The sequence below is a fragment of the Grammomys surdaster genome, unplaced genomic scaffold, assembly GCF_004785775.1.
Source record: "Grammomys surdaster isolate TR1022 unplaced genomic scaffold, NIH_TR_1.0 146, whole genome shotgun sequence".
NCBI lineage: Eukaryota > Metazoa > Chordata > Mammalia > Rodentia > Muridae > Grammomys > Grammomys surdaster.
In genome coordinates, this window is record NW_021604604.1 from 9,997,521 (window position 1) to 10,012,972 (window position 15,452).

The window sequence follows — 15,452 nt, forward strand, 5'->3', positions numbered from 1 at the left end:
CTTCCTTTCTTTCTTTCTTTCTTTCTTTCTTTCTTTCTTTCTTTCTTTCTTCCTTCCTTCCTTCCTTTCTTTCTTTCTTTTTCTTTCTTTTTTCTTTTTTTTTTCTTCGAAAGAGGGTTTCTCTGTATAGCCCTGGCTGTCCTGGAACTCACTCTGTAGACCAGGCTGGCCTCGAACCCAGAAATCTGCCTGCCTCTGCCTCCCAAGTGCTGGGATTAAAGGTTTGTACCACCACTGCCCAGAAATCTGGCATCTTAAAGCTGTGACTATGATTTAGCTCTCACAAGTCTGAGGGGAAACGGGCACGGTGTTGACTTCTGCTGGTTTCCATCACATACCTGTGGTCATCTGGTGGACTTACCAAGAACAGGAGACCAGATCTGGCTAAGCCAAGCTTGTGGTAATGGTGGGGAAGTACTGCAAGAGACAGAGGAGAAGCATGCAAGGCCTCAGGAACCCTGTCTCTTAATTAAGAATTTCCATATTCTTGCAATTTTCATAATCTTATTTCTCTCAACAGAATTCTGGACCATTTACTGACATTCTATTCCCCAGTTCCTTAAATCTCGCTTCAGGTGTTTTAACATTTCCTATTCTCTGGAGAAACAAATTAGTTTGGTAAACATGTAGGCTCAAAATGAATCTTTATATCTCTAGTTTTAATCAGGTATTGTCTTTGGAGTTCTGCTGTCATAGCTCTTAATTGATTCTCTATAATCCTAGATCACTCCAACCCTACTTCTTGTTCATATTATAGTTCCAGAAAGGAAAAAGGAGAGGGCACTCAGATGTATTTTTGAATCCAGTACCATGTAGCACTACAACTAATATGTACTATTCTCCCACAGATAGATTCACTTGTATAAGTTTTTCTCATTGTAATTAAAGCCATTTGTACATTTCTTATAGAATATTCTGCCACAGATAACTGAATTACGTGGCTTCAAAAATTTGATTAGTGGGCAGGGAAGATAGCCTAGTCCTTAAAATACTTGCCTTTGTGATATGCTCAGCCCAGGGAGTGGCACTATTAAAAGGTGTGGCCCTGTTTGAGTAGGTGTGGCCTTTTTGGAGTAGGTGTGTCTCTGTGAGTGTAGGCTTTAAGACCCGCATCCTAGCTGCCTGGAAGACAGCATTCTGTTAGCAGCCTTCAGATGAAGATGTAGAACTCTGGTGTCTGTTCACAGCAGTGAAACCCTAACTAAGACACCTTCCAAGCTTGAGTGTGATCCTCCAAAGCTACATCAAAAATAAATACATAAAAAGTTAAGAGTGGTTTCACATTTTTGTAACCTCAGTGCTGGAGAAGCAAAGACTACAGGATCTCTGGGGCTCTCAGGCCATCGACTCTAGCCTATGTGGTTGAATTTCAAGCCAGTGTCAAACAAACAAACAAACAAACACCAAAAAACTGGTGGATGGCACCTGAGGAATGAGACCCAAGGTTGTTTTCTGGTCTCCAAGCACACAAGCATATCTGTATGGACATCTGCACACACAAACATGGACACACATACATAATGTTTCTTATTGGCTTTGAAATGTACTTTATATCTAAACATGTATGTGTCCCTGATTATATTGAGTTATGTCATCCATACCCAGTAGAACTGCTCTTGTTGGACAAAAGAAAGGGACAAGCATCAGAGGATATACAGACAATAATCCTTGTGTATTCTTGCAGGGATATACGTAGACCCGCTGCGTATAGACACCATTGTCCGTTCCTCAAACCTTAAATACCTATATGACTCAGCAGTTTTACTTCTGTTAGTATTGTCCAACGGAACTGAAAGCAAGGTCTTGCTTTCACAGTACCCAAAGAATGGAAGAAACTCAGTACCCACTGATGAACAGACTGATAAAACATACAGGCACAGAATAGTATTTAGCTTTCAAGGGGAAGGAAATGCCCACATATGCTTTAACATAAAAGATGTTGTTCAGACCATTGTATTATGTGAAATAAATCAATCTAAAAAGGGTGAAGAATTTATATGACTTTTCTTTTTTTTTTAATTTTTTTTTTTTTTGGTTTTTCAAGACAGAGTTTCTCTGTGCAGCCCTGGCTGTCCTGGAACTCACTCTGTAGGCCAGGCTGGCCTCGAACTCAGAAATCCGCCTGCCTCTGCCTCCCAAGTGCTGGGATTAAAGGCGTGCACTACCACTGCCCAGCATGACTTTTCTACAGTAATCAAATCTATATACACAAAACTAGACCAGTAGTTCCCACAGTCTGACGAGAAGATTAACCAGGGAGCTGCCAATGGGTCTAGAGGTGTAGTTTGGCAAGGGGACATGTTCTAGGTATCAGTAGTGTAAAATGAAATCAACCTACTTACTTAAAAAAATGTTTGACAATGAGGTCTACATTGCGTTTTTTTTTTGGTTTTTCAAGACAGGATTTCTCTGTGTAGTTCTGGCTGTCCTGGAACTCACTCTGTAGACCACCAGGCTGGCCTCGAACTCAGAAATCCACCTGTCTCTGCCTCCCAAGTGCTGGGATTAAAGGCGTGTGCCATCACCGCCCTGCTACATTGCATATTTTATGATGCTTAAAAATATACGTTAAAAACAAGTGAACAAGACCAACAACACAATCTTAGTCTTGTATTCCAAAAGAAGCTAAGCCAAGCAGAAAGAGAAAGTTCCCAAGAGCCACTTTTAACAAACTGGCAAACCCTCTACACAAGTGTTTTCCCCTCAACGTGGATTTCATCTTCCAGACGCTGCCACTTAGCTCTGACTCCTGGATGAAGCCAGAGAGAGAAGTAAAGCCCTTTGGAGACATGGTGAATTTCTGTACATGACAATAGAATTTAGGATACCCTAGGGGCTGGCCACAAACTTTTCTCTCTTGTAGAAGATTAATATTCTGCCGAGAAACATTTGGATTATATAAGGCTTCCCTCTAACACTGTGCAAATGTCTGGCACTGCTCCTTTTCATTCTGCAGAACAACGTTCCCCACTCGTCATTATTTTCTGATGTTTACTGGGTTCTGATGCTCTCTCTTCATTTCTCCAGAATTATTTGCTTTCTTGGTCTTTTTTTTTTTTTAAGTTTCTTAGGTAATGTTTCTTGAAAGCCACAATAAATAAATGTATGCTGTATTTCCTTTGCCTTGGGAGTTTGAAAAATGCTTGAACCTGTTACAGACATTGGTCTGAGTTCAGAGCGCATCTGACTCTTGTGTCTAAGGATTAGAAACTACACCAGGGGACACATGGTTAGAAATAGTTGCTTTATTAAGAAAAAAAAATGGCATTCCTGAGAAATAGACTGGGCTAGTGGGCTGAGGGAAGGGCCCACTAGGCCACAAGGCATGTGAGCCTTCACAGGACATTCACATAGCACCAGCCTCTCACACATTTGAATACAACGTGCTTATAATGTGCTTTGTGGACTAAGGGGGGAAGGGGCTTCCAGACTTTCTTTGCCTATTAGTTTCCTTTATATGCTAATCTTGATGTTGGTTTCCTGGTCTCTATTGTCTTGCCACAAAGCCCTCTGACAGGTTAAAATGGCTATTCTCATACCTCCTGGTTAGGTCTCTGTTGACAGATATTTGGCTATTTATGTTCATGAAGATGAGGGGCAGGAACCTCATTCTGCCCACCTTTGTCCTAAAGTCTGAATCTAGAAGCCACATTTGACCTTGTCTGGGAAACAGTTGCAATTATTAAGCACAAAACTGCATTTTCTCCATGTTTGGATCCCATTTACACTTTCTCCAAGACCGTCAAACAAATGTTGGATTTTGAAATTGCTCTGCAAGTTTTGTCTCTAGGTTATTAGAGTTCACGGCATGTTAACCACATATTCCTCTGTGTGTGTGTGTGTGTGTGTGTGTGTGTGTGTGTTGGGGGAGATTCACATTATACTAAATTTTCAGATGGCTTTTAAGAACTTCTCTTCTCATTACAGAGTTTTGATAACTTTCTCAGCAACTGCTTTTGTAAAACCGCCTCACAGTCTTTGAGTGGTCTGGCAGGATCTTTGAACACTTCCTATCTCTGGAAAGCAAAGGGCTGCTGTGGAGAGCATTTAACAGCAGTATGGATTTCATCTATCCCTTATCTGGTACACACAGGAGGGTCTCTTTTCTCTAACCCCCAGTTCTTTATTTTTCCTGAGAGGAGTCTCTTGCAGCTCAAGATGTCCTTGAACTCTGTATACAGTGGATGCTGGCCCCAAAGAACTCTTAATTTTTACCTCAGGGACTGCTGGGATAACAGGCATGGGCCACCATGCTTGGCTTCCTTGTTTCCTGATGGAGGACGATTTCAACACTGTCCTTACACGTTTGCTTGGTCATGACCTTCACTTAGGAGAAACCTGAATGACTTGCCTAAAACTACCCAATCCTTCAAATTGGATATCTTCATCATGCCTCTCAAAATGTTCATTCTGTTCTCAGCTGAACCCGTCTAGACAAAAACAAACAAGCAAAAAACAAAAACAAAAACAAAAACAAAAAAACCCCAACCAACCAAACAAAAAACAACTCCAGGAATTTTCTGTTGAGGACACTGAAGGTGTTTACAGCGGGGAGGTAGGGAGATGGGGAGGTTGGAGCTTTGGCTTGATAAGCATTAGATACTAAAACATGAAATGGAAAATTTTGATGAACATGAAGGAAAGGAGGTAGGGAGAGCTTTAGGGAATCGCAGGCCTGAGTGCAAAAAAAAAAAAAATCCCTGCAGAAGTCGAGAGCACTGAGGCACACAGACATACACAATCACGTACCCTGTGCACGCAAACGCTGACGCGCAGCTCTGAAATTCAACCTGCAGGGACCGGGTCCTGTTGGGGAGCCACAAACGCATCCCATGCAGGCCACGCCCCACCCCCTACAGCCTCGGCCTCTGCCTCGGGCTCCCGCTCCAGCCCTACAATTCCCCCAACTCCCCGCCTCACATCTTCAGTCTGAGGAAAGACAGGCCCGGTTTTTCGCCCTCCGGCTGGCTGAGGTGGGCGGGGCCGTGCCCGCAGAAGAGGCCGGAGCCGGCCAGCGAGGTGGGCGGGGCAGTGCCGGCGGAGTTGAGCCGAAGCGAGAGGCGAGGTGGGCGGAGCCTCAGTAGCCGAGGCGGAAACAGGACCACTAGACCAGCGGGTCTTCACCCTCTAAAATAGGCGGAAGTGGGAAGGCGAGGCAGGCGGGGCCTTGACTGCCGGAGGGGGAGAACTGATGAGGTGGGCGGGATGGGCACGCAATGTGGGCGGGGCCCACTCTGACTGAGGCGGGCGGGACAGAATAGACAGGCGGGAGCCGCAAGGGAGTGGGCGGGGCCGGGCCGGCTGTGATGGGCGTAACCGGCGGGGTGGGCGGGGCCGCAGACTCCAGACTCCGTGCCCGAGGGTGGGCGGAACTAGAGGGAGCAGCGGCCGCGCCCGCCCTGTCGCGCCTTGCTTGCTGCTCGGAGCGCCGCCTCCCAGCCGCTCGGAGCCGCCGCGATGGCGGAGGACAGCGAGTCTGCGGCCAGCCAGCAAAGCCTAGAGCTGGACGACCAGGACACGTGCGGAATAGACGGAGACAATGAGGAGGAGACAGAACACGCCAAAGGGTAGGAGGTGGCGCGCGGGCGCGACAGGGTGGGGACCGCGCGCACCTCAGGGCTCCGGCGCCCGCTCGCGGCGTGCGGGAGCCCCCTCGACCGCTCCGTTTGGCGGTGGCCTTGTCCCGAGACCATTGTGAGGTGCAGGTCTCCCGGCCCTCGGGGAGAGCGCAGTGGTGGGCGAGGCCCGAGGTGGGCGGGGAGACTGCGACTCGGGCCTGGGGACCCGCGACGCGACAGTCACCTGCCGCGCGCCCCCGCTGGCTTGGCCTCACCCAGCCACGGCGAGAGGTTCGGGTGGGAAACTCTGCAAGGGCGCAAGGCACTTCCCTTTGTGGTGGCGGCGTCTTAGGACCGCCGGGGTGAGGGAGATGCAAGTCCTTCCACTTGCGCCTTGGCATCCTTCTAGTACTTTCGCACCGCCCCCCCCCTCTTCCAGCCGCCGCTAACCCCCTGTAGAGACGAAACCTGCAGGGCCGGTGGTGGGGGTGGGCTAGTGATGCGCCCCTGGCGGTCTCAGCCGCTGACGAGGAACTGCGCAAAGTTCTGCCTCCCAGGCCCGGAAAGGGGCGCCAGGAGAGGGGGAGGGATACAGGTCTCAGCCGACGCCTGAGGACATCCAGCTTTGCGGCCTCTGAGCGTGCCTGCCGAGCTTTCTAGAGCAGAGCTGACCGGTGAACCGAGTTCCGCGGCCCCGACCTTACCCCTCCTGCGAAACTGGTGTCTGATCTCCAAAACCAAATGTACCAAGTACTTTAACATTTGATCAGTTTCTCAATCTGTGCCTGCCCTCTTTTCTCCCCTACAGACTTGATGTTTTCTTCTGTTGGAGAAAAGACTGCTTCTGGTTAAGGCTGGTATTGAAGTTCTGTTTTAGAGGCGGGGATTGGAGGATCTTTTTAAATAAAGACCGATGTCCTTTTGTAGGTGCTGTTTGCCTCAGCCTTTTACCCTGTTGGATTCAAACTATGTGCTGGCACAGAGCTGCCCCTTAGAAGTGAGATTCTTCGAACCATGGTGACTGGAGAAGTGGGTCAGCCTAAAAACACGATAGGGAAGCCTGAGTCACAGATGCCTTATTTATTCCGTTCATGGAGAGTATTTCAAGTATTTGTATTTTATTCAACGTCTACTTTAAGCTTTAAGAAAGGAGGCTTTATTGATCTTGAATACGTTATCAGATTAATATCTGACAAATGACGAAAAAGAAAAGCTGACTGCATATATCTCCCTTTGGCAAGTTGCTTTTTAATGTTTTCAGCGAACAGTTCAGTGGCAGCTGCAAGTACTGAACGTTATCATTCAAGTCTACTTATTATTAAGCCAGGAGAGGAAATTCTACAGAAATCTGAGCCTGAGTTCTGTTCATGAGTAATAGAAATTTGCCTGTGATAGCTAAATATGAGTGTAGTTTTGAAACACTAGCCTTCTTGCCAGAAGTGGGTCCAGATGCAAGCCAGTGGATAGATAAGTAACTTCAACATCCATAGGTTATCTTTCTGGGAAGACCCTGGACTTGTCTCTCTTCCAGTTTTATTGTTCTGTTTGATTGATATTCTAGGGTACGGGTTTAATTAAAGCTTCTTTGCTTACAAAGCCGAGGATACCCTTGGTACAAAGACATACTCTTCTCTGCAACCACTGATCTGGGACTGTTTGATGCCGTTCTATAGGCTGTTTGAAGATCCCAGAAGAGAGTCCACAGGCATTTTGGGGCCCTGTTCAGAGATTTCCAGACCTATACTAATATTAGTATTAATACATCAGCACATTAATTATATATTAGGATGCTTAATCAAAATTTAGAGCTGCCCAGTGGACTGGGTTGTTTTATCCAGGAAGAGGCAACGTGATAACTTATAGATTGAAAAATGAATATAGTGGATTGTTATATATTAAAGTATGAAGAGATTAGCAAAACCGAAGTGACTGCTCTGCTCTGTTGAACTGCTTTCTTCTTTTGATTTCAATTTAGACAGTACAATTTAAGGAAGTCGTTCTGTTTTATTTGGCTCATGAATTGATAGCGCTCCGTAGAAACCCAAGTTTTCTTTAAGTAGCTCAAGTTTGTCAGTGTTAAAGTAGGAAAAACGTTTCCTTCCTCACTTGGCCTCTTCGTTTTCTACTAGTTTAAATAAACAACAAGTAAAGAGCCATTGGAGAATGAGTAGATAATGTTTTTACCTCTAATAGGCAAAGTATTACTTCTGAGCCAGTAGGCCATGGTCAGTAGTACATGGAGCAGTAATTTGTTCAATAGCTCCCCTGTGGCCTGAAAGGATTAATATACACCCAACATTCAGTATAATACATCTAGGAGTTGCTTTTGCTTACTGTCTTAATACCCAGTGAGATACCTCTATGCTTTTGTTTTTGTAGAGTTTTTTTTTTAAATTGCCTTTATATTTTATGGGTAATATTGAAAGCCCATAAACAAAATGTGAGGTTTTGTGTTTAATTTAAAGCAATAATTATAAGTATTATAAAATCGTTGAGTGTCATCATTTTCATGGAAAGTACTTCAGCTATTTGGTCCACCCAAATGCAGTATACCACTCTAATAATTACATTCATTCTCAAAACATTGATGAAGGGAGACATGGTCAGTTTTAAGTAGTGAGATGAGAGCTCAATATAGTTTTATTATTTTCAAATAAAATATGGAAAATTAGAAGATAATTGAGGATTACCTAAAAAGATCCTTTCAGTGACTTGCCTTATCACCTGATTCATGGGTCTCAGTAAAGAGCTTGAGGAAACTTGAAAATTTTGAGGCCAGTGAAAAGTCCAGATGACTGAAGATTTCATTCCTGTCCTGGTTGGCAGTGGGAAGAGGTTGTCTGCAAGATGACTCTGCTAGGAACTTGCAAACCCGGGTGTGAGGCTGCAGAGGTAATCTAGGGTCTTTAATAAGGACTATTCTACTCATTCTTTTGTTCTGCCTTCTCAGTTTCTGAAGGGATTTGGTAAAACTGTTGAAGATGGGCACAATGTTAAGTCCACTAAAACCCAATGTCTGAAACCCCATTAAGGTGTGTTTTTTTTTCCATTTGTAAACTACATCCTAGAGGATTCCTTAGCTTCATCCTAAGAAAATTAGCTTTTTAATCACTGTGACAAATATGTGGGAGACACAATTTAAAGAGTGCAAAATTGATTTTGACTCACAATTTTAGGACTTTGTGGCTGTGGTCTATTAGTTCACCTTTGGTACTGTGGTGGGACAGAAGCCCAGCATAGAATGACTTAAGGAATAAAATTGTTCACCTTGTAGCAATGAGAAATTGGGGGTGGTGTGGTACAGGAATGTGCTTTCCTGGTAGAGGAGTTACCCACTATACATACCACTCTGGGTTTATTTAATCCCTGATACCACAAACATTTTAGCTAAGTGTGGTGGCACATGCCTGTAATCCTGGCCTTTGGAAGCTGAGGAAAACCTTGAGTTTAAGTCATAGCCAGACATTGTCTCAAAAAAGAAAAAAAAAAAAAAGCTTGAAACAAAATAATAAAAGGTTTTATATTGATTTAGAGCTCTTTGGGTATATTCCTATGAGTGGCATAACTAATTCATAAAGTAGTTGTTTCTGATTATTATTATTGACCCTCTATTCTGATTTCCATACTGGTTAGACTAATTTACATTTCTGCCAGCAACATACAAGGGCTGCCTTCCCGCACCATCCTAGCTACCATTTGTTGTGTTTACTTACTTAATGGTAGTCTCTCAGGCTGGGGATGAGATGGAATTTCAGTGTTTTAATTTCTATTTCCTAATGGCCAAGAATGCTGAGCTGAATTTTTGAATATTAGCTGTTTGTATTTCATCTCTTGACAGCTGCGTGTTCATTTCCTTTGACCCTTTCCTGACTGGATTGTTTGGTCTTTGGTAGTCTTTATGGAGTCTAGATACTTCTGTCAAATGTATAACTAGCAAAGAGTTTTCTTCCACCATTAAGTTGTCACTTTACTTGTGCAGAAGCCTTTTAATTTTATCAATCCCATTGCCAACCCTTACTAACATTTCCTGATACCTCTAGAAAGTATCTTTAAGTGCTTTCCTTATGCTTCGCTGTAGCAATTTCAAAGTTGCAGTCTCATATTAAGATTTGAATTGCTCTTTTTTTCCTCTAAAGTGAGAGGTACAGATCTAGTTTTGTTCCTTTCCACGTGGATATCCAGTTTTGCTAGCATCATTTGTTGACGAGGCCAGCTTTACTTCAAAATGGGATTTTGGCATCTTCGTTAAAAATCAGGTGGCTGTCATTGTGGGGTTTCTTTCGTAGCCTCTCTCTATTCCACTGGCCTACAAATTGGTTTTTGTGCCAGTACCATGCTGTTTCTGTTAGGGCCTGTAGTACATCTTGAAATTGCACTCCAATTCTGTTCTTTTTGCTCAGTCTTGCTTTGACTATTTAGTATTTTGTGCCTTCAAATTAATTTTTAGATTTTTGTTGTTTCTATGAAAAACGTTGGAATTTTGATGGTAATTTCATTCAGTCTATAGATTGCTCTTGGCAAAACACATTAAGAATTCTTAGAAAACCAAAAAGACCCAATATGTCACGAAAAGCAACCCTTAGATGTTCTTTTGATGCTTGTTTTGTTTTTGAGACAGGGTCTCAATCTCAACCCAGGCCAGTCTAACCTGACTTCACTGTGTAGCCTGGGCTAAACTCCCCTTCTCCCAGTCTTTTTTGTGCTAGGATTACAAGTATGAAGTATGAGAATTAGGAAGCAAAAATAATAAAGCAGCCCTTCTTGTACTATCCTCAATTGAGAGAAAAGATCGAAGAAAATGCAGTGTATTTTTATTGTTGGAATTGACTATGACCACTTCCCTTAGTCGGCTGCATAGAATCAGAGAGAAAAATGCAGAAACTTAAAGTAACTGATTTCTCATCATGCAAAATTTGAGGGATAACTCAAAGCTGATCTTTTCGACATTTGATCTGCTGTCACCTATATAAATCTAAATGGAAAGATGTATTAACAACCCTAGCCCAAGGGCTTCTCCTCATTCAAGAAATACTTCAAATACTTAAAACAGTGATCAGATATCAACTGAGGCTTGCCTCTGAGATGGTGACCTCATCTTTGGCCCAGAGCAGACTTTCCCCAGAGACTTGACTGAAATCCAGAGTTTCTAGGGACAGCATACACACTCTGCCATCTTTGTTACTCACCACCAGTGTATAATATCACGTAGCACAGTAAAGCTCAAAAAGTTCAAAAAAGAGGACCGATTGTTTTTTCATCATTCCATTTGAAAATAGTTTTATCACTTTGACTAGTTATATGAGTAAAACGTGCAGAATAAAATTGAAAAATAAAATATAGAGAGAACAAAATTCCTTGGCTATTCTTTTTTTATATTCTAACTTAATTAACAGTGTAACTGATTCACATTTTAATATGTGCCTAATCAACATAAATATGATCCGACTTTATGGTTCATTGGCAGCTATGTGTTTTTCACTATGGCTATTGGCAAGCATGTAGGCATTATTCACGTGGAGCTGTTGGGCTCTTGAATGTGGCTACAATGATTGAAGAACTAAAATTTCAATTTAATTTTATTTAAATTAACTCATTTAAAAAACCTTTCACAGATGGTGACTATCATATTTAACAAGTCAGATAATTTGTGCCTTTGAATTTTCTGTTTTTAAATACTTAGGTTGCCAGAATTTGCTACTTTTGCTACCCTTTATGGGTTCTTCTTTCTTCAACCCTTATTGCCCTTAGTCCACCCATCCAACTGCATAACACTAGACAGGAGAAAAAGAGATCACTGAATCTTATTTTTTTTTCTTTTTGTTTCTTTTTTGACCAGGATTACTGTTATCCATCTCATATCTTGGGATCCTAGCATTTATATTCCCTCTGAAAAGTTACTAGAGTTTTAAATGTTACACATTCACAGAAGCTGTCTGCAGCTGGCAAAACCTTGCCTCTGCTAGAGCACGAGGCAAATCATAGTCAGTTGCTGAGGACAATCTGAAGCTGCCTCATATCCCACGGCTGGGATTAAAATGAAAACCTATTCTTTTTTTAAAGAAACCAAAATTCACACCACATACTTAAACATTTATTTTCCTTTCTTTTTGCAGAATACAGCGTTTCCATTTTTTTTTCCTCTAGGAGTTGCCTTTAATGTTTTGTTTTGTTTTCGAGACAGGGTTTCTCTGTGTAGTCCTGGCTGACTTGGAACTCACTCTGTAGACCAGGCTGGCCTTGAACTCAGAAATCCGCCTGCCTTTGCCTCCCTAGTCCTGGGATTAAAGGTGTGCACCACCACTGCCAGGCGCCTTTAAATTTTTAACAAGCATTGTTTTAAACAAATTTCTCTATTAATGCCACATTTTTCACCACTACCTGCTAGGCATAGTGACACATGCCTGCAATTTCAGCACAAGACAAAAAATGTGTAGGCTTTGAAATAACTGGGATCTTCATTAGTTCCATGTCCTTTCATTTTTGCTCTTGTATTCCTAAAAACGTTTATCTGAACCATGACACTGAAACCTCACATCTGTGCTTTCGGGAACATCTCACTTACTGCCTTTGTCTCCTGGTGTGATTTAGAAAATAAATCTCTTCCTTTTTTTCTTCAATTCTTTTTTTTTCTTTATTTATTTTTTCTAAAATATAACTTTATTAGAAGGAAAAGGAAGGGTGGAGAGAGTAAACACAGGCTTAGGAACTTGGAAACACCAAGTAGACAGTAAGGAAAGGTTAGCCATTAAAAGGCAAAACTAGTTTTCTTTTGAACCATGGTTATTCAGTCTCTGTAGAGACTGTCAAAAATTGCGAATGCCGACTATATTGCAAGTCATCTCAGCAGGGTATTGGGAAAAGTTTTCAGTTGGCAATAATCGCGCCTCGGATAAACTTCATTGGCTACGATACTGCCACTGCGCAAAGCTTTCAATTACTTTCTTATTTCATATTTTTTTTATAGTGTGTGGATGATTCTGTTTTCTAGTCTCTTGAATGATGAGTCTTGCTCTCAAACATAACTGTAATTTATTCTTTTTACATTTATTTATTTATTTATTTATTTATTTATTTATTTATTTATTTATTTATTTATGTGTTCATGGTGAGGGAGAGATGTGCCATGAAGCTCAGGTGGAGGTCAGAGAACTACTTAGAGGCTTTATCTCCTTTTCCCATAGAGGATTCCTGGGATTGAACTCAGCTTGTCAAGCTTGGCAGCAAGCACCCTTACTCCACTGAGCCATCTCACCAGCCCTGTAAACCATAATTGAGATGTACATGTGATTACAGTTGTTTTCCTTGAAATTTTAAAGCACTGTTTTAGCTCCTCTATTCAGTAGTATAGATGTTTTGTGTGCCATCTCCTTTTAATTTTATGGGTACCCCATTACCCTATTCTTTCTTTAACTTGACTTGTTTTTAGCCTGGAACTTTGTAGGATCTTTTCCTTATACTATAACTGACAGGTTTGCATAGTCTGTCACTTTCTGGATCACCCTTAAAAAGAAAAAAGAGAGAGAGACTGAACAAAATAGCACACGCTAACACTTAAAGATGAGAATTTCTTGGGTACTTACATTTCTATAGTTTTCAAATCTGTCCAGGCTCCTGCCATCTTTCCCTTTAATGGGATCCTAGTGTTTTCGGTTTATCAGCATGGGACTCCATGTGAAGCAGTTCTTGGTTTTTCCCATCAAAGATACCCTAATATTTGCTACTGTCACAGCATTTACTGAAGGTCTTATGTATAATGACATGGAGGACTATAACATAGGACAGCACACAACTCCCAGATTTATTGCAGATATTATTGCTAAACCAAAGGAATTTCTCTTTGTTAATCCCGTAAGCCCTCACTGCAGCTTCCGGTGTCTATGGAGATTGAGCTCCTATGTTTGTCTACTTCTCCAAGTTCAAAGTCATTGCAAATTTATGTTGTTTCATGAAGATTTCCGTGGTCATGGCGATCTCAGGTGATGGTCCCTGTCAAAGCCCTGGAGCTCTTACAGGATTTAGCCTTCTTGTCCTACTTACCCACCATTCTCTTCCATGCTGTCATCTCCCCAGTAGTCTGCTCAGCGAGTCCCTTGTTTTACACCAAGGTAGTCATGGCTACTAAAGATAAGTGACTTGATTAGGGTCACATAGTGGGTAAGTGAGGAGCATAGTTCTTTTACTGTGTGTCTAAACCACACATATATAAACTAACTCAAGTAAAAGATAATTTTATTTCAATACAGCAATGTGTGGTTTGAAAGTATGGCTAGTCTTGATTAGAATTGAGGACCTGAGGTTTGCTTATCTCTGTTTTTCTTTTCTTCTGCCTCCTCAATTAAGTCTGTACTGTCCAAAGGGTGTTTCTTAACTCAGATTCTCTAGAAGACCCCTAACTGGCTTCTGGGCAACAGGAAGGTTTATTCAGGCTCCGTCGGTCAGCTATGGTGGAGAATGGGCAGATAATGGAGGGGATTACTAAACATGTTACTTTCAGTAGGCCCTATATTTCAGTTTTCTTTCTGTCGAGTGGTAATAATGTGTTGTTATGACAGTTTACAAGATCAGGTCTAAGGTGCTTAGTACAGTGTCTACTATGTATTATGTTCTGTAAATTGTTAGCTGACAAATGTTCTGTAAAATGTTAGGTGCCGGTGACAGGTGGCTGTTGCTGGTATAATGGTAATGGAAAAATTGGTGGTGGTAGTGGTAATAATTGTAGATAGTGATGTGGGGTTGTGATGCTGGGGGTTGTGATGCTGATGTTGGTGATGTACGTGATGGTCATGTGCTATGATGATGATAAAACTGATGGTAATAATTTTAGTTGTGGTAAAGATGTATGATATTGGAAACAGTGATAGTTACTGCATTTTCATCAAGTTACTACTTTAAAGTTGATGACAGTGCTGATGGTGATGATTATGATGATTATTTATGACAAACATGATGTGTGATGTTGGTGATAACAGTGTTGACGCTGGTGGTGGTGATGGTGGCAGTGACAGTTGCCATGCCAGGTTTTTCTTGTTAGTGGCTGTGCCAGCTTACATTTACCAAAGGTATGTGAGGGTTGTCTTTCCTGGCATACTTCAGATGTTATTAGACTTTAAAATACTTGCCAGATCAGTGGACCAAGTAGAGCATATTTTTTCAAGAGTATTAGCTGCCAGGGTTTTTTCTTGGTGAAGTGCTTATTCATACCCTCAGCACATGATTCTGTCAGACTTTTGTCTTTCTCTTAATGATTTTAAAAATTGATTTTTCATTCATCCAGAAAATACTTACTGAGGATCTTTTGATGCCAGATATTATTTTAGGTGCTGGAAATAAAATGGAAAACTCTGTGTTTAAGGGTTTTGTATTCTAGTTGGAGGGAGACAGTACAGTTTAAGCTAGCATTGTGTTGCATGAATAAAAGCAGGACCATCACAGTGATAGCTAAACATATGCCAAGTGACTTCTGTCCTGCAACTGATTTAATTCACTCGATCCTTAGGATTTTCCCAATGCTGTTTATTGACAATGTTATCCTTTTGCAGATGTGTAAACTGAGGCACAGAGAAGTTAAATAATATACTCAATACTCAATAGTTGTGAGTTAGGAATCAGTGTTCAAACCCAGTCTCAGATAATGCCTACAGTCTCTGCCAGAATATTATTTTGCCTTCTATGTGAAGGCTAGACATAAACTGTAGTGTGGGGGGAAAAAGCAGCTTTATACATGTTCTGGCTACTAATACTTTTCCATGTGTGTTGTATTTTGCCTCATATATTTAAATGTTGTATTTATAATAATTTTTCTATGAAATACTTAACTTTGATATTGCCAAAATCACTACCTTTTTCCTTACACTTTGTATATTTAGGTCCCTGTTTTGTTTTGGTTTTGTTTGA

The 15,452-nt window shown here is 41.7% G+C and overlaps 1 protein-coding gene and 1 non-coding gene across 3 annotated transcripts in view; one reads left to right on the forward strand and one right to left on the reverse strand.

Moving 5' to 3' along the window:
• The first annotated feature begins 5,373 nt into the window (after positions 1-5,373).
• Positions 5,374-15,452, forward strand: part of Nmt2 (N-myristoyltransferase 2) — a 43,924-nt gene continuing 33,845 nt past the window's right edge. The window contains exon 1 of one of the 2 annotated variants that reach the window (XM_028764937.1): positions 5,374-5,567. In XM_028764937.1, coding sequence (XP_028620770.1) covers positions 5,540-5,567 — 28 coding nt within the window. In that variant the 5' untranslated portion in view covers positions 5,374-5,539. The remainder of the gene's footprint in view (positions 5,568-15,452) is intronic. The other variant, XM_028764935.1, reaches the window with a different exon arrangement.
• LOC114619108 lies at positions 12,347-12,487 on the reverse strand. The gene has a single exon (XR_003711069.1). It is a non-coding gene; the product is annotated as a U4 spliceosomal RNA (small nuclear RNA).